The sequence below is a fragment of the Haemaphysalis longicornis genome, unplaced genomic scaffold, assembly GCF_048455015.1.
Source record: "Haemaphysalis longicornis isolate Haplotype H1 unplaced genomic scaffold, Haemaphysalis longicornis Haplotype H1 scaffold_4, whole genome shotgun sequence".
Lineage (NCBI taxonomy): Eukaryota > Metazoa > Arthropoda > Arachnida > Ixodida > Ixodidae > Haemaphysalis > Haemaphysalis longicornis.
This window is the reverse complement of record NW_027526361.1, coordinates 86,456,677-86,475,791: the sequence shown is the minus strand read 5'-3', so window position 1 is coordinate 86,475,791 and position 19,115 is coordinate 86,456,677. Positions and strand designations below refer to the sequence as shown.

General features: G+C 47.2%; 1 protein-coding gene across 1 annotated transcript in view; it reads left to right on the top strand.

Moving 5' to 3' along the window:
- Nucleotides 1-17,849, top strand: part of Xpd (general transcription and DNA repair factor IIH helicase subunit Xpd) — a 71,740-nt gene extending 53,891 nt beyond the window's left edge. The window contains exons 18-22 of the mRNA XM_077707101.1: nucleotides 5,506-5,578; nucleotides 5,667-5,737; nucleotides 6,952-7,095; nucleotides 10,339-10,482; nucleotides 17,674-17,849. Coding sequence (XP_077563227.1) covers nucleotides 5,506-5,578; nucleotides 5,667-5,737; nucleotides 6,952-7,095; nucleotides 10,339-10,482; nucleotides 17,674-17,766 — 525 coding nt within the window. The 3' untranslated portion in view covers nucleotides 17,767-17,849. The remainder of the gene's footprint in view (nucleotides 1-5,505; nucleotides 5,579-5,666; nucleotides 5,738-6,951; nucleotides 7,096-10,338; nucleotides 10,483-17,673) is intronic.
- Nucleotides 17,850-19,115: the final 1,266 nt, after the last annotated feature.

Sequence of the window (19,115 nt, the reverse complement as noted above, 5' to 3'; positions counted from 1 at the left end):
TTGGGAAAAAAATCTCGTATTATACGCAGGTTTTTACGGTACGCCGGCAGGTTTTCAAATATCTGGGGTATGGCATCGACGCGGAGCTTGAGCTTCTCGCGCTGCAGGAGTACAGATTGCTATATTTTGAACTCATCGGATCGAATAATGCCCGTAGGGTCGAAATGTTTCTCGCACACACATGAACGGCCTTTGACTCGAAGCTGAAAGCGTCCGTCTCCTGTCGTGGAATGGCTCGCTTCCACCTGTCGCGTTGTTCGCGGTCGCTTGGGTGGCAGAACAGCGAAACCTTTTCCGTTGTACTCCGATAGCCAGAGCGGCAACCAGGTACACAGCACGTCAGAGGCATGGTAGTTCAGATAGTTTGCCCTTCGTGATGAGTGTAGACAGCTATATCACGCAACAAACACCAGCAAGCTCGCGCTCCAACGCACTGCAAATGCGGCCGCCGCCGTCCCAGCCGCCTTCACCGGACTCGTAGCGCCACCGCGCGGGAGCTTTGGTCCCCATATGAAGCTCTCCCATAGCGTTACGGAGAAGTTTCATGACCAGAAAAGCATTGAAGGACTCTGGTATTACTAATATCTGTTTTTCATATGTCACGTTTACCAATTACTATATACAGTCTACGCCCGTTACAACGAACCCTCTGAATCCGGAAAAAAACGTCCGCTGTAGCCGAAGTATGCAGTATCCGACGGGGGGGGGGGAGTACGAGCCCTTAAGTTGACCAATATTGCATATGCATAGTACATACACTTTGTTCTTTCTACACGCCTGCAGCACCTCTGCACAGTGTTCCCGCGAGGGCAAAGAATCGCGTAAACACCGTTTCCAAAGCTTGGCCCCGGCACTTGGAAAAGGCATAGCGCATGCGGCCAAGCGTGTAAAGACGCATGATGAGCTGAGCAAATAAAGCAAGAATATAACTAGGCGCAATTATTAAGCAGCTATAAAACACCGGGAGTGGCAATCAGCATTAGCTAGGCTTTTTTAAATCCCCTCACGATGAGGCAGGTTTTCCCAAAACCGCTCGTCAAACAAATCAGATCGCTGCCTGACGTTCCCTCAAGGCAGCTTACATTTTTAGCGATTTTAGTCTAATCATTGAAACAGCTGTAATAAAATAATCTGCTGACGGACAGCTGTAAAATCGGAAGTTAGACCAGTTGGACTGCGCACGGTTACCGGCAGACTGCACACAATGGATGGGGAACAATCCCCCTACTTGAGGCATTTCTTACCTTTTTCACCGAACGGAACAGGAACGATGCATGCGTGGGAATAATAAAACCTGAACTTCACTTAACCCGAGTTTTTTATTACATAAAAAGACTGACGAGGGCACAGTCGCCATCGAGTGCACCACTTCGCCCTGTTTTCAATCTCACTGGAGTCGCGTTTATCGGCAGCGGCCTTGTTCTTGACGGTAGAGCGGACCGTCTGCTTAGACAGGCCTGTACTTCTGGCGATGCCGGCCTGTTTTTCCCGATGTTCAACTGCGTCAATTACGCTTAATTTATCCGACAGTGAAATCAGCTACCCTGCCGCTCATGCCGCTGGTCGCACAAAATAAAAAGCCACTGGCACTGGCTTGGCTTGGCTGCGCCAACGACCCGGCTGCCAGCAATGTTGCCAGACATAACAGTTTTCATTCCAAAATAAACGAAGAAAAAGCACATCGGGTGCCAGCCCCGCGGAAGTCCGCTATAAACATTCAGTCGAAACAATTTTCGCCTAATATTTAGTCTGTTGTAGCCGATAGTCTGCTCTAGCCGGGTCCGTTATGAGCGGAGTGGACTATATTTAAAATGCATGGGGACCAGACAAACCAACAGAAATGGTCTGTTGTAACCGAAAGTCCGTTGTTGCCGGATCCGCTGTAACGAGTGTAGACTGTACAGTCAAACCCGGTTATAACGAACTCACAAAAAGACACTTATCATTTCAATATAGGGGATAATTCGATATAAGCATGCTGAGGAATTGGGCATCATTAAAGCACATACTATTATATTTTTAAAAGCGCTTTATTGATGAGACGGCCTTACTTTTGCACTTAGTAGTCCTGTATCCTCTTCTGCTTGAGCAGGGGTGAGACAGCTGCACATATTGCGCAGTTCTGGTACAAATTTGTTTTCCTGTGCCAGGCTGCTCCAAAAGCTTGAACATTGCAAAAATTGCGCCAAACTGCACCAAAACAGTCTGAGAGCCAAGGGTTTTAACTCTTCTTCAGTTTCAGTGGAGAAAAATGCTTACAGATGACCTAATTTTCCAGCCTTCCCGTGGTGATGCTGTTTGTAAAGGTTAATTGATTGATCATTCAATAAAAAACCCGCATAAAATTGTCCCCGAGATAGTTGTTTCGAAAGTCACATATTACCAGTTTGCACATGTTATATTCTGTGTGTTTTTAACGTTTTCCCATCGAAAAACATTGTAAAGTCCTGTATAAAAAATAATATGTACTAAGGCGACAGACTACTTGTGCAAGTAGATGAAAAAATGACAATTCTCGGAGCGCCGTATCTCCGGAACGACATTAGTGGGCGCCGCCATCTTGGTGCGTTGAAGAGTGGAAAACATGGCCGCCTGGCGAAGCATTTGCTTGTGGTTCAGGCAGAGTGCTTTTTGCCGATTTCTGCCGTGGTTGTGGTTATGGGGGTGGCGCTGGGTCTACATTCAATCGTCTGATCTGTTGCGGGGAGTTGCGTGACTCGGTACAGGGGAATTCATCAAAAACAACGCCGTGACCATGAATTCAAAGTGTTTCGGCTTTCAGTGTGAGGCGCAGTGCATGCTTGAAGTGAAATTTCGGACTCATTGCGGTGTTATAAAACGCTTAGTTATTCCTGCCTTTGACAGCGAGCTTGCGAGCAGTGGGAATGGGATGATAGACACTGCAGAAGTGGCGGTTCAGGCTTCATCGCCGCAAAATGTTCAAGCAGTGTTCGATAGCGGGACAGCACGCTAGTAGTAATGGTTCATCTGTCTGAAATGAAATTTAATGCCAAAAGGGAGGTAGCTAAACATACCAACATTACTCAAATTACGATCGTAGTGAACGTGCACTTAGGGGATTGAAATGGGAGGGCTGGTGGGGTGCGACGACTGTCACGTCGCTTTGCGCAAGCTTTGCCTTGGCTCTACACTTGTGCGTAAAGCCAAGTCTGGGATTACAAAAATAATAATTCCGGCATTCACATGATAATAAAAGTGCCTTACGATTGCTTAGTTTTTCAATTCGATATTTTCGGTGGAGCTCCACGCTATCTATGCATAGAGCCTAAGAATTTAAAAATGGTTTGCGAAAAGGCATTGCAGTCTGTACCTTGTGGTACTGTGGTAGAAAAAAAGAAAACTTTATTGAAAGGCTAGAAAACTTTATTGAAAGGCTGTTTCAGTGTTATGTGCGTTCAAAACCGTTTAAAAAGTGCACTTTCCTACGTGAGTTGCCAAAAATTTGATTTTTTGGGTTCATAAGGTGACAATAAATGTCATTAACTGCTCCAAATCAAGGTTCTTCTTCTGCAAAATCGAGATTTTGCTGCTCCAAATCTGATTCAGCTGTCTCATCTCTGCTTGAGCAACCTCCCTGCCTGAGACAGCATGCACTGCTCCACATTTTCTGAAGAGTCAAAGCAGCTGAGGCCACAACCTTTCACATTCGCGAATAAGCGGCAGACTAGTGCAAGGTCACCAGTCACCGTGGAGGTTGTGAATCGTCGCGTTCCACGTTGCACGCTTTCACTTGCGCCTGGTACAATGTCGGCATTTAGTCTTGAAAACTTTCCCATGGTCGCGCCACCATCAACCTCACACACAAACTCACGGGCCGTTGATCTGGCAACGGCGTCCAGAAATTTTGTCAGCTCGCTCACACATCGGAAACCCTGGTGATGGCTTCGTTGCACTTCTCAGGATTTTCGGAGTCATCTCTGGCACGCACAAGCAGAAGATTTGAAGCAATTTCGGGTGGTTTATTCAGTGACATCTGCCCAGAACTTGCTTGGAGAAGGTAATCTTAGCTCTCTGCCAACGTGCTGAGGGTGCTCTTGAGCATCTTGTGCGCCACAAGGACATTTCACCGCATTCGATTGATTCATGATTGCCAGCTTCATGGTGAAAGGCTAATTCGGCCTCTTCGCACCAGCTAGATCCGTCAAAATAAGCCTTTATTTAGTAACCCTAGCACTAGTTACCAAAGCTCCACTTTGGAAGAAAGCCCACAAAGCACGAACAATGCAAGCACGACGAACATAAAAAAAAGCATGGCAGGCAGGTCAGGATCATTTTTTGCATAGAGGTTGTTGGTGGCTTGCCCTACACTGTGGCGGTGCATGATAGAAAGAGTGAGGGGAAAGGAGCTAAGAGCTGCCCGCTGCCTGCGAGTGGCCGGGCTAAACCACTTTTAGGGGTGTGCCGGTAGAATTTCTCCTCCGCCGCGAGGGAAAGCAACTTTTGGGGGCACTTATGCGGCATTTGACATTTGATATATCAGGGGTCACTGGTATTTTTGTTTGATATAGGCGTAATTTTTGGTATATATTCTTACTGCAAATATACCTGGTCCAGAAATAGTTTGATATGCATGATAATTTGATGTAAACGGGTTCAATGTAGTCAAGTTTGGCTGTGTATAGTGACCAGCGTTACTAATACCTCTTACAATGTACATCGCTCGTACTGAGGAAACCGCAATGTATCGCACACCACACAGGCAACGCCGAATTGCTTGGCCACAAACTCCCGCCTAAACCACGTTGTGGTAGTGTTCAGTGAGGTTGCAGCCACGCCGATGTCTTTTATTTTCTGAAAAGCCTCGCTGTATTCAGGGAACCAATGGGCGTCACGCTTACGCTTGGTGTCCACGGCTTAATCCACGGTCAATGGTGTTTTTCCACCGCCTTCACGACCATTGTCGCCTCTGCTCACGCCGGCGCTCTCCAAAGGCATGCTGCTGCTCCTCGCTGCGTGCAACACGCTTCCTACTCGAGGCTTGGCCAGAACGCAAGTGCGATGATGTCGCTACACAATGTGTGATGCCACGGTGAAGACACACGCACATTGGTGGTGTGCACAACAGGCGAACAGGCAGGCCAAAAGGAAAGGGTTTGCTGAGGTGAGGAGAGGGGTGGCTTTTCTTGGTCTGCGCACGCAGAAAGAATGGAGGAGTTAGCCTACAACGGCTCCAATGTGAATACGGGCAGCACTAGCTTTTGTCGCACTGTTTCCTGTCATCACGTATCACGTATCCCTCCTGTCAACCTTGAGAGGGCATGTGCATGTTCTTTTAAACACAGAAGCAATTGGCATGTTATTGGTAGCCACAATCTAGCTTTGTTGACACGAGAGGGTGCTGTAATCAACTTCTTGTGAGCTTGCGCCGTGCCAGGGGGCCATTGTGGGCTCTCTAGATGTCACTGGTTCTTGCCTAGTTGTGTTGAGACTGCCTTTGGCAGTGCACCCCTCTGACCACGTACGTCCTCCTCGCCTTCCACGCAGGCGTGCGAGAATGGCAGGGGCGCCGTGCTCCTCTCGGTGGCGCGAGGCAAGGTGTCCGAAGGCGTCGACTTCGGTGAGGACCCTTGGGGCGCATCTTCTAAGGGGGTGTTTGTTTTCTTTGTTTCTTCGTTTAATCAAACGGGGTTCTCCCTCCGTTGCAGACCACCACCTTGGCCGGGCTGTGCTGATGTTTGGCATCCCCTTTGTGTACACCCAGAGCAGGATCCTCCGGGTGGGTGCTCTTGTTCGTTTGGGTGTTCGATTTCCTCCGTCGGCGGCAGGAGAGACTGGGAGGTCTTAATGCCACCGAAGCTGATTGGCTGTGACGGGATGGCCCTTGTGGCTCTTGTTGGGCAGCTGCCGGGAGTCAAAAAATAAGTTATCTTGGCCATTGTGGTTGATGGATTCATGGGGAGCAAACGGCGCAGTCCAAGAGAAAAGGCGATAGGTGACGTGAGTAAGCAAGACCCCTTGAAGTAGCCCTTGAAGTTGGTGATTTAACACCCCACAAAAACTGCAATGGCTGTTAGATTTGAGTATGATTTTTGTGTTATGCTGGCAAATATGCTTGGTTCATTAGGAAAATTTGGGAGTGGGCATGCCGCTGTCGAGATGGTGCGTCTGGGTCTGAAATTTGTACTGCAGCCTGGCATCAGGCTGTGGCAAAATCACAGGGTTCAGAAGGTATGTGGATATAGCTCTGAATCGTATCACAAGCGCCGTGTTTTGGTCAATTTCTGTTTAAGCACCCAGGTTTGTTGCGTATGGATGTAGTGCTTAGAGAAGCTTACTGCGCCAAAAACGTGCTCTGGCAACTTGGGATCCCAATCACTGTCATTCCCTCCTGCTTGCACTGCCTCCACAGCCTGTTTATTGGCAGTGCAGCTCAAAAGTGGCTTTGTGTAGCTTAGTTGATCATTATGTGGAAATAGGTATCTACACTAAAATGGACTGCATTGCACTGCTTTACCCAGGAACAGTAGCCGGACTATTTTGTGATTACTATTCTCGAGGGAACAGGCACTGTATAAAAACAGCCACATGGCGTAGACCACTGCAAGCAGTTTTTCTGGGATGACCACCACGTAGGGAAACTTCTGCCGAATTTCCAGCATTGTGTTGTATGATGAGAGCTGTGGTGTGAGCCACACTTTGTATAACTAGTCTGGCACCTGTTTTGGTGGCACACTGTGAACTTGATGAGCACACAACCCTCTTTGATGTTAGTGTCGTGTGGGGTAGTTGCCTTGAAGCAGCTGACTTTGGTGTGGTCTAGCGACGTAATCGATTGGCCTAGCTGGTATTCCATGGTTCCGTACAGTTGAGCACAAAGAATAGATGGACACGACACAATGGCACTCTTGTGTCATGTCCTTCTGTAGTCCGTGTCTATTCTTTGGTGCAGTGTGTAGTGAAGGACGACACTGTCGTGACCGGTTGCCGCAGGCCCGGCTGGAGTTCCTGAGGGACCAGTTCCAGATCCGCGAGAATGACTTCCTGACCTTTGACGCAATGCGGCATGCTGCACAGTGCGTGGGACGTGCGCTTCGGGGGAAGACCGACTACGGCATCATGATCTTCGCCGACAAGGTGGGCACAGGGAGGAGGGAAAGGGGGCGATTGTTGTCTTTCTCTGAACTCTGTCCTTTCGTGCATGCACATGTGCTTGTGTACATGTGTGAGCGCTGTCCTGTTTTTTTCCTGGGTTTTCCCTGTTGCTTCCTCTCTTGTGGTAAACCGATTCATGCAGCAAGAAAAAAAAAACAAAAGCAGTTCCACTCAATCAATGTGAAAGCTGTAGGGAAGTGCGGAGCCCACCAAGAGGGCTTGTGGCGCCCTTCTTGACTAGTTTCAGTATCAGCCTAGTGTTGATACTGGAAGTAGTCAAGAGAGGGCTTAGCAGCCCCTGAAAAGGCCTATAAAGAGACACTGGATTGACTTTTTTCTATTAAATTCAAATAGCAGACCACGCCGCAACCAGATGTTCTTGCAGATGTCACTGAGAAGTGAGGCGTCATGGGCAGTCCCGCTCGCGCAGTGCGAGGACGTGGACGAGACAAAGGAGTATTGCAGTGCGGTCGAGAATGTGATGTTTTGATTTGCAATAACTCCATTAATACTCGTCACATTATTATTTTTTAAGGAGCTGATTACTAGGACATTGATCATCTACCTCAAAATGTGAACACCGTGTATTGGCAAAACCTCTTTCAGGGCCCCTTTAACAAATGCCTTCCCAGCAATGAATTTGTGTTTAAAGGTGAAGCGAACTTTCAAGCTGTCGATGTAGGCTTGGTTTTCGTAACCTGGCTTCCCCACATAACCTGTTGTGCAGGGAAGCATGGCCATCCACGGTGGGAGTATGGTTACAGTCCCGCTTTATTCTCCTCTACATTGCCGCTGCCCCTTCCCCAAGCCATCTATCTCCCCCTGACATTTAATGCAATGGCACACGCTCTTCCGGAGCCACCTTTGCAGCGCACGAGAGGTGCACTGTCTCTACCCACCAGTCGTGTGTGTCATCGGAAATCGTGCTGCTGTCCTTATAACTCAATGCAGCAAATTCCATTAGAGTGCCAGCGTTGCTGGTCGTTCCTCTTGGGAGCTGGAGGAGGGGCTGTGATTTCTGTTTTTTTCTGCACTTAATGATGGTTAATCAGAGCAACTAGCTGGTGCCTACGAGTTTGTTAACATATTCCCCCTTTTAGTTGCTCCTACCTTTCAATTCATGGTATGGTACATTTACTCACCTGAAATTCATGCCTGATTTTTAATACTGGGAGGGAGGAAAGTGCACAATTTTTCAGCGCCATACGTGTGTCTTCATGAAGTTTAAGTTGAACCTTGTTTCCAGTCAGATACATCGGCTAAGGGGGTAGGAAAAAAAGACGTGGTACTCGTCGCTTGATGGTGCCCCCCCGCCCCTGACCGCCAGTTGGCACTAGAGTGTGACATGTTACTGCGGTGCATTATGTGTTTGTGACCCTGTAGTCAGAACAGGGAGCATTTTTGTGTGTATAGTCCGGCCATGTGTATGACCTGCACGCCGATGCTGTGCCTTAAAAAGGAACAAAAAACAGCTCCGCATATTCCCTGCAATATTAAATGCATAATTTAATCTCTCACTGTTAATAAAGGACTGTGCTCAGCCTCTCGCACCTTGAGCAGCAGCAACAACTTAGAACGTACTACGTACAACCTCCAGATGAAGTTCTTAGGACGCCATAGAGGCAGCCCCTGATATGCGGCCTTCGTCCGTCACTTTAGCATGGTCCCACCTAGCCTTGCAACAGCAAGCGTGCTTGCAAAAAAGGTGATTAGTATGAACAAGGGCCTTGTCCATTTTTGGCTAGCCCTGAAACGGTGGTTAATTGAGCAGTAATAATTGCTGTAACAATCGCAGTAATAATTCTTGCAAATCTGCTTGTGCTTGCAAGGTGTCATTGGCTCTGAATGTGCGGCGAGCAAGCACAAAAGAAACTGTCTGCAGCCTCACGGGCACCGGCTGTTTGGTTGATCCAACTAGCTAATTACTAGCTAGTTAATTACTAGCTGACTCTCCTAGTTAATTGCACTGAATGTCTCTTTTACATACCTGCCAAGTCTTCCGAATTTTCTGTAAAATGTATGAATTTTGCCGCGTCTTACGGTTTTACGAATCGTGCCCGAAATTTTACGAATTTTTGAAAAAAATTGGACCATCTTTAAATGAGACTGTGGTACCTGCAGCGCCACGAGAAAGTAATACGTAGTATTGTTATCACCAACTGCGAAGCAGCGATTTCTCTCTTCTTCTCGGGGTGGGCTACGCATCCATATCCAGAACTCGCTGCATCTAAGGCAAGTCTGCTTATAGCGTGTTGTTCACGGGCCGGTTACAACTTCTGTGTTCGTGGCGCTTTTTGTATGACTGCCACGTCCTGTGCAGTAAGACCCGTGGTACGACCGCGGTAGTTCCTTCGCATTGCAACGGCGGGCTCGAAGCCGCGAGACTACTACCAAGTGTTCTTGAAATTGTACATGTAAGAATTTGCTTCCCTGCCCAATGGAGTTGCTGCTCATTACTCTAAAACACTGACGGTTTGCACGTATGGTTCTGAAAACGTGAGAATGTTCAGGCTTAAAAATTAAAGTGTGCGGCCCCCCACTTCCCCCAGTCCGCGGTTATTACGAATTTCCATGTCACCAGGTTGGCAGGTATGCTTTTACCTCTTTTGATAGACCTTTGGTCGGCGATCACACGTTCATAACTGCAAATCGTTTACGCAACCAAACAAGAGCTTGTCAATTCTTAGATTTCACTATAATTATCGTGTTTTGTGTTTGTAGTTGCAGTAACGCTCAGTAAAGATGGCATGTTTGTACATAAAAGCAGTTCGTGCATTACCCAGGGCCTATGTGGCACCGGTTTAAGCGAGATTCACACGACGGAGAAACCCTCTCTTTCTGGCCCGCGGGACTCGCCACGTGACTGGTTTTAGGCCCCACCCCTCGGCAGGGATAGCCCGCGGAGGCTCCGGGAAAGAAAATGCCTCCGCATGTTATCGCTCGACGGCGGTAAGGTGGCTAGAACGGCGGTGGCCCTCGGCGGGGAATGGAACCTGTTCCTCGGCACTGTCGTCTGCTAGTCACTCCACGTACCTCCGCGCGCGTGGATGCGCCGCCAGGCCGGATAATCCGGTCACGTGCTGTTGACGTCACATATCCGTCCGCCTCCGTGCGCCTCCTCCTCCGTCGTGTGAATCCCGCTTCAGGAACATTTACTGCGGTTGTAATGCAACGTCACCCGAGTATGTGTCCCTCCCTCCCTCCTGTTTTTACTACGTGATGCAGCGCTTCTCGCGGTGGGACAAGCGCAGCAAGCTGCCCCGGTGGATACAGGAGCACCTGCAGGACTCCCTGTGCAACCTGAGCACCGAGGAGGCCCTGCAGGTGGTCAGGCGCTTCCTGCGGCAGATGGCGCAGCCCTTCACCCGGGTGAGCACTGGCTGGGGTGGTGGTGCAAAGTGCGGGGGCTCTCTTGGGAGCGCAGCCCCTTCTGTTAAGGACCGTCAAGGGGAACGTGCGTGCTCTCCGGTTCCCGAGAGAATGAAGCGTAGAGGAAGGGGAGACCGAAACGGGGACAAGCAGTGATTTTTTTTTTTTTTTCACTGAGGCACAGGTTAGTACTTCGTGTAGGACGAAAGACACAGCTAATTTTTTTTGCTCCCAGAATTCTGTGTAAATTTACACTGGCAGCTACACCTACATATTAACTCTTTCATGACCATGCCATAGACCATCATTCACAAGCAGGGTTCGCACAGGTCCTTGAAAACCCTTGAATTTAGAAGTGTAAATTTCAAGGCCTGGAAAGTCCTGGAATTTTTAAAGGGTCCTTGAAAACCCTTGATTTTTCTGAAGAGAACCAATGGCCCTATCTTTTCACAAGAATTTAAAGTGTTTGTCGTGAATTTTAGGTGTTAAAATGTAAAGAAACATTGTAACAATCAAGTTTCTGTGTATTGCGTGAAATTACGAGTTGTGGATTCTTATTATTACAAGGCAACATTGGGAGCAGCACTCCTCAATAGAATTCATGTCACGATACAATCCCGTGAAAGCCGTCTTCTATTCTCTATCTTGCATGTTCCATCTACTCTGTGGATGGCCTTTCATTGCATGTTTGCTGTGCCTCATACGCTCCATCTGCATTTGCTTTTACGTGCAAATGGTGGACGTGTACATAGTTCATCCAGCCTTGCAGCAATACTTGCTGAGTTAATTTCAGCTGATACTCTTGCTTACAAAGCAGGAGATGCAAGCCACATTAACCAAGTTTTGAAATCAAACAGCCTCAGCAAAACACCAAGAAAAAAGAAAAACCTCTAAATATAAACTATGAAATAAAAAAAAACTGGGGGAGCATTCATGAACCAAAAGCGCCTATCTAAATGTGCATTAATGTTCTTAAGTATTAGGCAATATCAAAATTTTGCATTGTGTTGAAAAAGTTATAAATAATCCCAGATGAAACATAAGATGGGGACCTTGAAAATGTGTTGTCTGGTTCTTGAAAGTCCTTGAAAACCCTTAAATTTTTGCTTTTTAAGCCCATATGAACCCTGACAAGTGAACGATGATTTTCAAACCTTCCGCAAAAAGTAAAAATGGCACTATTCGGACAACTGACGCCATCTGGCATGTTCACTGGAAACTCCTTTTTCAGTTTTGCTGCTGTTTGTTTACATGTTGCGTGGGTAGACAGCATCACAAGTGAAGTTTGAACGGGGGGACACTGGTCTTAAAACAGCTCCCTCTAATTTTAAAGTAAATTTTGTGAACCTTGTCAGTCTTGCTGCTTTTTTCCCACTGATTTCGACTATGCCATTATTTTTTCAGCTGGTCAATTAGTTCCCAAGATAATTTAGAGGTAATTAGCCATTTTTGGTCAAACAATAGACAAAAGAGTGTTGGGCATGTAAGTTTACTCATTATATGTTCAAATACTATGAACGCTGGTGAATGCAATAATCGAAGCAGTTTTTTGATGCATCGCTTGGAACTGATTTTACAGCTCATTCAACTTTAGTGGTGCCAGTGGCAAAGAACCATTTTTGAGTGCCCGTTTCAAAAACCAAAGTTTAATGAGCTGTAAAATTAGTTCCAAGCGATGTATCAAAAAACTGCTTCGATTATTGCATTCACCAGCGTTCATAGTATTTGAAAATATAAAGAGTAAACTTACATGCCCAACACTCTTTTGTCTATTGTTTGATCAAAAATGGCTAATTACCTCTAAATTATCTTGGGAACTAATTTCCCAACCTCAGTAAAGTTAAACGCCCACAATGTCAGTCACTTCATTTCGTACAATCATTCATACCGCGCACCATTGTTGAGTGGAATGACTTGCCAGCACATGTTGCCACCGAAAAAGATTCCAATAAATTCTTGCAGCTCTTGCACACTACGGTCACTAACTAGAATTTTTTTTTTTCTGTAGTTTTTACCAATTGCATAAATTGTAGCAGTAGCTTGCATACGTTGCTCTTGCTGCAGGCTATTCCTGCATACGCTGCCACTTGTTATGTTCTCTGTTCTTTGATTTTACGTTATATTGTTTTCTTTTTCAGCCAATATTATGGGCGCAAAAGTGTCAAGCAAATTCTTTAGGTCTTGCAAGCTATATTCCCAATTTATGTGATTGCTTAACGATTGTAGAACGCGGTATGGCTGTAGGTTGTATTTATTGTTTCTTCCCTTCGTTGCAGCTAATTACTGGTTATAATGCGTTTTGTATTTTTGTTAGTATTTTTGTATAATGTTGTCTTGCCCTCCTCCCCCCTATGTAATACCCTCACCTAGAGGGCCTTTATGGGTACTCTGAATAAATAAATAAATAATCAAGAAGTAATAGTGTATTCGAAATCAGTGGGGGAAAAAAGCAGCAAGGCTGACAAGTTTCACAAAGTTTACTTGAAAATTAAAAGGAGCTGTTTTAAGACCAGCGTCCCCCCTTAATTAAGGTACCAGCGAGTTGGGCAAAAATGGCGTCCTGTTTTGCTGCACACTCTGCAAAGGCATACAGCGGTTTCAGGGACTTCGGCCACTGTTGCTGCTGATTTTACCCCAGCAGCAGTGATGACTCCAGCAGCAGTGTGGGTTCTTCAGATTTTAGTTCTGATGAAGTCTCTCCCATTCAACAGCCTCAGACTTCGACAGGTGCTGCCAGGGAAGGTTTGTTTTTGACTTCACGCTGTATTTATAAACAAAACGTGCCTAATATCTGACGACTGTGGTATTACTTTCATGTGTACGGTCTGTACAACGACATGCGATGGGGATATTTTGCCAAGTGCACCGCACCGTATCATGTTATCACCTTCAAGGTAGCCCGGCGCTCGTGTAAAATTAGAGCTGCAGAGCAACATGCACTACTTCTCAAGAGTGCAGATTTTTTTTCTTGTTTTTTACCGCTGCAGTGATAAGAATTTTGTGTGAGAACACAAACAAGCATGCTTGAATGCATATTTTAGAGAGACCGACTGACTCTCGAGTGGCTTTGCGGAGTGGCACAGTCGTCAGGGCCGTTAGGCTGGCGGGCCTGCAAAAATTGAGAACTTGGTGTACAGCGTTGATGTATATATTGAATGATAGCTTAGGAATGTAGCAAGAACTTGTATATCCTAGAATTCCTAACATAATTTTCAGGCCCAGTAAAATTGCCTATTTGTGTTCTGTGTATACTCTTCGTTTCGTTGACCAATAAACTGTCAACAGTTACACCTTTCACAAAACTGCTGTCATGTGTTTGAAAGAGAAATCTATAAGCTACAATTTCATGCACAGCAGTGCTAAATGTGTCCAGTACCTCGAGAGAAAAAAAAATTTTCTAGAAGCACTCGAAATCAGCCATTTTCCCGCTGTCACAAAAGAGTTAACCCGTTAAATTTTTTCCACATGGATAAGACATAGGATGAACGAGAAAGGTTCCTGCACCACCCCTTTTCTTTCCTTGTTCGTGAGAAAGTAAATTTTTTAAGCAGCTTTGCAGATGTAGTTGGGGTGAAAGCGATATTACCGTATAATGCGGAATATAGGTCGATCCCCTTGCTTTGTAGCCAAGAAATGCAACAATATAATAATTAGGTGCACAACATTGTTTTATTGAGGCTATAACTCGTTTAGTCTCAGGTTACTTGTTAGGGCTATCTGAAATGTCGTCAGACGACTGCTTCTGGCTGGCTGTCTGTCGCCCACACAGCAAGTCGTACTCAGTGCAGTCCAGGGAATTGCTTATGCTGCAATTCTTAAACACTCACAAGGCTATGTCATCGTCAAGCGAGCTCAAAGCATGGGACACTCGTGTGCAGACCACAGCAGGAGCAGGTGGCCAGCAAGCGTCGTGGGGCATCTATTCGTGGGGACGACGCTAGCATACAAAAGTTGCCCTCTTGCTGTACTTAACTTCTAGGTGCACAGAGCAGTGCCCACAAAACGAGGTCTTCTGAGCATTGCATACTGAGAGCTGCCCCTTCATCTTACGCCAGTAGTGTGCACTTTTTTTTGGCGACGCCAAGCTGGCACAAGGCGGATATGTTGCCGTTGTCTTCAGCATGCTCGCCCCAACTTTTCTTTTAAATGCTGCAGTGAACAGGCACCAAGTGCCTGAACTCATTTTGATAACGAAGAAAATGGCATGCACACGTTTACTGACAGTGTGAAAAGCTGGAGAGAAGTAACAAAACAAACATGACGGCATGTCCGGTTGATGATAGTGGCGATGGTGCCTTTGCAGTTTGGATGGGCTCGACGGGCTGCCCGCTTGCTAGGCAGCAACTAACGTTATGCCAGTGACCACTATATCGTTCGAGGGGCGACTTTTCGGCAAATTTCTCAGTAAAACCTCTAGACCTATATTATGCCGCCTTATACGGTACTTGTTTTCCTGTTACTGCAAAAAAAAAAAAAAAAAAAACAATGCTGCCCTTTTCTTTGGTAGGAAGAGGGTTGAACAGAGGATAAGAAGAAGCTGGTGTGTGTATTATGCCTTAAAGTACCTTAAATTGCCTTACCGTATTTATTCGAATGTAGGCCGGCCCCTGTTCTAAGCCGACCCCCGAAAGTCCGAAGGCGCGAAAAAAAAAAAAAACTTACCTCGAATGTAGGCCGAACAAAAAGGCGAGGTCAGCGTTCACAAAAAGAAAACACGTTTATTGAACATGAAGATGCGGTGCTGGAACTCAATCAGTTTCTCTTCAAAATCACCGGGCAACTTCTGGACGATTGAGGTTCGACGACAGAGGCTAAAGCCGAAGTGCTTCATGAATTTCTGTAGCCAGCCCCGACTGGCTTTGAAGTGTGCCCGCGATAAGCCTCGTTCCCTTAAAAGCTCCCTTGCTTTTGCCTGGAGCACTTCCATCGTTACTGGAAGGGCAGCTGCTCGCTGCGTCTGAACGAAGTCAGCCAATGCCATCTCCATTTCATGGTGACGGCATTCTCGTGGTCCGGTGATTGCCAACCTCGTTGCGGCGCACGCAAATATCCTCTCCCGTTGTGTCCTCCAACGACAGACATTTTTTTCATCCACGCCGAAGTCCCGCCCGGCTTGAACGTTCGACGACAACTCCGCGGCTAAAACAACTTTTCTTTTAAACGCGGCACTATAATGGCACCGCTTCTTTTTGCGCTGTCAAAACCAAACGCCACACCACAGAACAGGGCCACACCGCACGCAGGCCACTGTCCGCACAATTCAAAATGGCGGCCTATGGCCCTTAAGTGGCTACTGGCTCGTCTAGTAATGGCTACAATACTTTCTTTTCTGGGTGGCGCTAGCTGCACGCTACTTCGCTTGGAAATTGGCACGTATTTCAAAATCCTCGAATCCAAGCTGACCCTGGAGTTTGATATATCAGTATTTCAAAAAAACTATCGGCTTAGATTCGAATAAATACGGTAAATTTTGCTTTAAAGGGACCCCGAAAAGCTTTGTGAAGGTGGCAATCAAATGCATTCAGGTCGTAGAACACATAACGGGGGATTTTTGAGCCAAGTGTGAGCCCCATACGTTGTACAGATAATTTGTAAACAATTTTTGAAGATCGCCGTTCTCAGGCGATGAGTGCGACGCCGCAGCGAGCCGACCGCGGCTGACGCAACGGCGACCGCGGCTGACGCAACGGCGATCGCTGCTGACGCAGCGGCGAAGGCGCCCCCTGATTTGCTCAATCGCCGGCAAGGTCGGCCGCCGGCGGCGTCCCTGCCATTGGCTTCCGGCTGCTCTTCCACCTTCCTGCGCGATCCCGAGGCAAAGGCGGCAAAGGCGGGTCCGCAGTGATTGACGCGAGCCTAGGCGCAGGAATGTAGCTAGCTGCTTTGAAGGAGGCAGAGAGGGAGGAGGAGTCGATCGGCTAGTGGGGAGAGGTGCATTTAATTGCTTCTGGCGCAGCTAATACTGAATGTAGATCAATAATTCCAACGGCATTGCATTGCTATATTGGTGCTGCGTGACAATACAGGCCTTTTGTAACTTTTACAGAAGGCTTTTCTGGGTCCCTTTAAGTACTGTGTGTGCCCTCCTCTCAAATGAGCACAGTAGAGGTGTGCAAATAGTGCTTCTCACTTGGAATACTTTGTGACTAGTGTTTGCTATTCGATTCGATGCGCAGTACCATTTTACCGTTCTAAGTATTCAAATTTTTCAAATATTCGTAATTTGCGAATAATGGAACAATAAAAGCTGGCCCTGCCACACGCCATGCGAACCATCGTGCTCCACCAAAGCTCAAAGGTTCAAGGTGTGGCTGTGCTTTCTCCAGAGTAAGCAGGGTTTCCACAGCCGTGTGCCAGGTGCTAAAAGGTGATGTTGCGTGGGAAACAAAACCTAAGGGGAAATCCACTAGCTCCAGCTCTGTTGCTTTACTGTTGCATTTCTTCTTGTAGCTGGCACCTTGAGCCTTGTACACAATGCTTGGCATACCATAGACAACTGGGGTTGCGGTTGGCGCAGTCCCAGGAGAGTTGTAGGGGAAATTATGTAGGGGAGTCACTGGGTGGTTTGTAGGGGAAACCACCCAGTGACTACGCTCCCAGTACTCTGGGTTATGTTAGCGGCGCTTCTTCATAATTACCCACTATCATCAGTGCTAGCCCCGATGGGCTCGGCATCATCATCACCTGTAAATAATCATCATCACCGCTTGATCTTCTTCCTGGGCCCGAGCGTTGGAATAAACGGCCACGCCAACCGTCGTCTCAACATATGGCTGCTTACACGCCTATAATGAATCCGCAACAGGTCATCTGAAATTTTTCTACATTTCTCACTTCCTGTATGTAATTTTCCTTGTGCACCGGCTTGGTTGACGAGTGGTCTCTCCTATTTGCCTGCCCAGAGCATCATTGAGCAGTTAGTGGGCAGCCCAAGACTGCTGCCACCATAGACGTCCTATGGGCGTATGCAATACGGAGCCGCTTTGAGCTGTTCGGGACTGCTTTAAGCTGGCGAATAAAAGAGATATAGGTGGTCGGTTGTAAGAGACATTTCAATGGAAACACTTTGGTTGGTCTACCCATGCTCGCGGTGTTAGCAACGTTGCATATCTTGGTTACGAAAGGCGTTTCACAGGTCCCTCGAGTGTCTCTTGTGACGAAATTTCACTGTTCTTATTTCCCCTGATGCAGGAAGACCAGCTGGGCGTGTCTCTGCTCACGGCAGAGCAGCTGGGGACGGAGGAGACCAAGAAGAAGATCGAGAGCAGGGTGCAGGTCCACTGAGGGAGTGCGAAGGGGGCTCTCACTGTTATACACTGCCATCGCCATCATCATTGCCGATGCTTAATAAAGTGTTACAATTCGCACTCTCACTGGGCACTGGCTCACAGCCGAATGAGCTGGCCTTGTGTGTGCTATGATCTGCCGACAAGAGGACGTTCCCTACTGTACTTAAGAAGAACTTGCTGCGGGCGTGTTGGTGAGCTTTTGACAGCATGGTTTGTGCGCTTGAAAAAAAGCGGATGTAGGAAAGGCGACAGTGGTGGAAAGTGAGGTGGTGTGATACCACCCATCCGTAGATAAGTGGTCTTGTTGAGTTAAGCACACAGCTCATCTGCGCATCACTATCCTGTATATGTCGTTGCACCTCATTGAAATGAACCTCTTGATAGTAGCACCTGTCCTGTTGCCTTTCTTTGGTCAGTCTTTCTTGGGGGCGCAAACCATGTCGTCAAGCATGTAACTGTAGTACTTGGGGACAAAAAGCGTTTTTTTTTTTTTTTCCAGGGTGCGTTGTCTCTGCCATGCAGCTGGTGCACAGCAGAAATGTAACTAGCGCACGTTGATATTGCTCAGCAAGTGTTGTACACGTATACCGCCTCGATCTCACTGCTGCCTATTGAACCACGGAGGAATGAGTCTTGGGGCAGGCAGAAGTGATCACACCCTTGGCAAGCTTGCATTCAAAAGTCAGTCTGGTGGACTGCATTGCAAATGCAGACATCGCCATTTGGTTGATGCCACTGGAACTTTTTTTTATCGGGATGGTTAATGTTGGTGTGGCTATGTAGCCACCAAACACAGCAACGGGCATTCTGCACTTGCACCATCTTCTCGTTCGACGATTGTTGTACAGCTCACCACATTGCGATCACAGTTGCTAAAGGGACACGCCGGTAGTGTAGAGGACCAAGATTTTGCAGTCAAAGCTGTCAGCTCGGGAGACAGGTGCAAAAGTTGAAGTTCTGAACGGATTAGTGGGCTGCATTCAATTGAGGCTGTCCTTGCCTCCTTTTCTTGCGAACTTCACTTCCGATTCTTAGGAATCTGAGTATGATGTTCACCTGGCTTGCTTGCTGTTGGTGCTTCACAGGCTCATTCATTAGGTGCTGACCCACCCCCTATAGGCACCGGACAGTGAAGTTTGCGTGCGACTGTAGCGCCATCTCTCGCCGCCGCTTAGCAACTCTGGGTCGGTGGATGTCGCGACCGGCCGTTCAGCGCACGTAAAAACGCGCGCTGCGTGCAGTTCGACGTTGTGTGGCGGAAGTTTTTTTAAGAAACATAGCTATAATTGCACATTGCAGGGTCCGAAAGGATCAAAATGCTGCAGGAAAGAATTAGTGGCCACG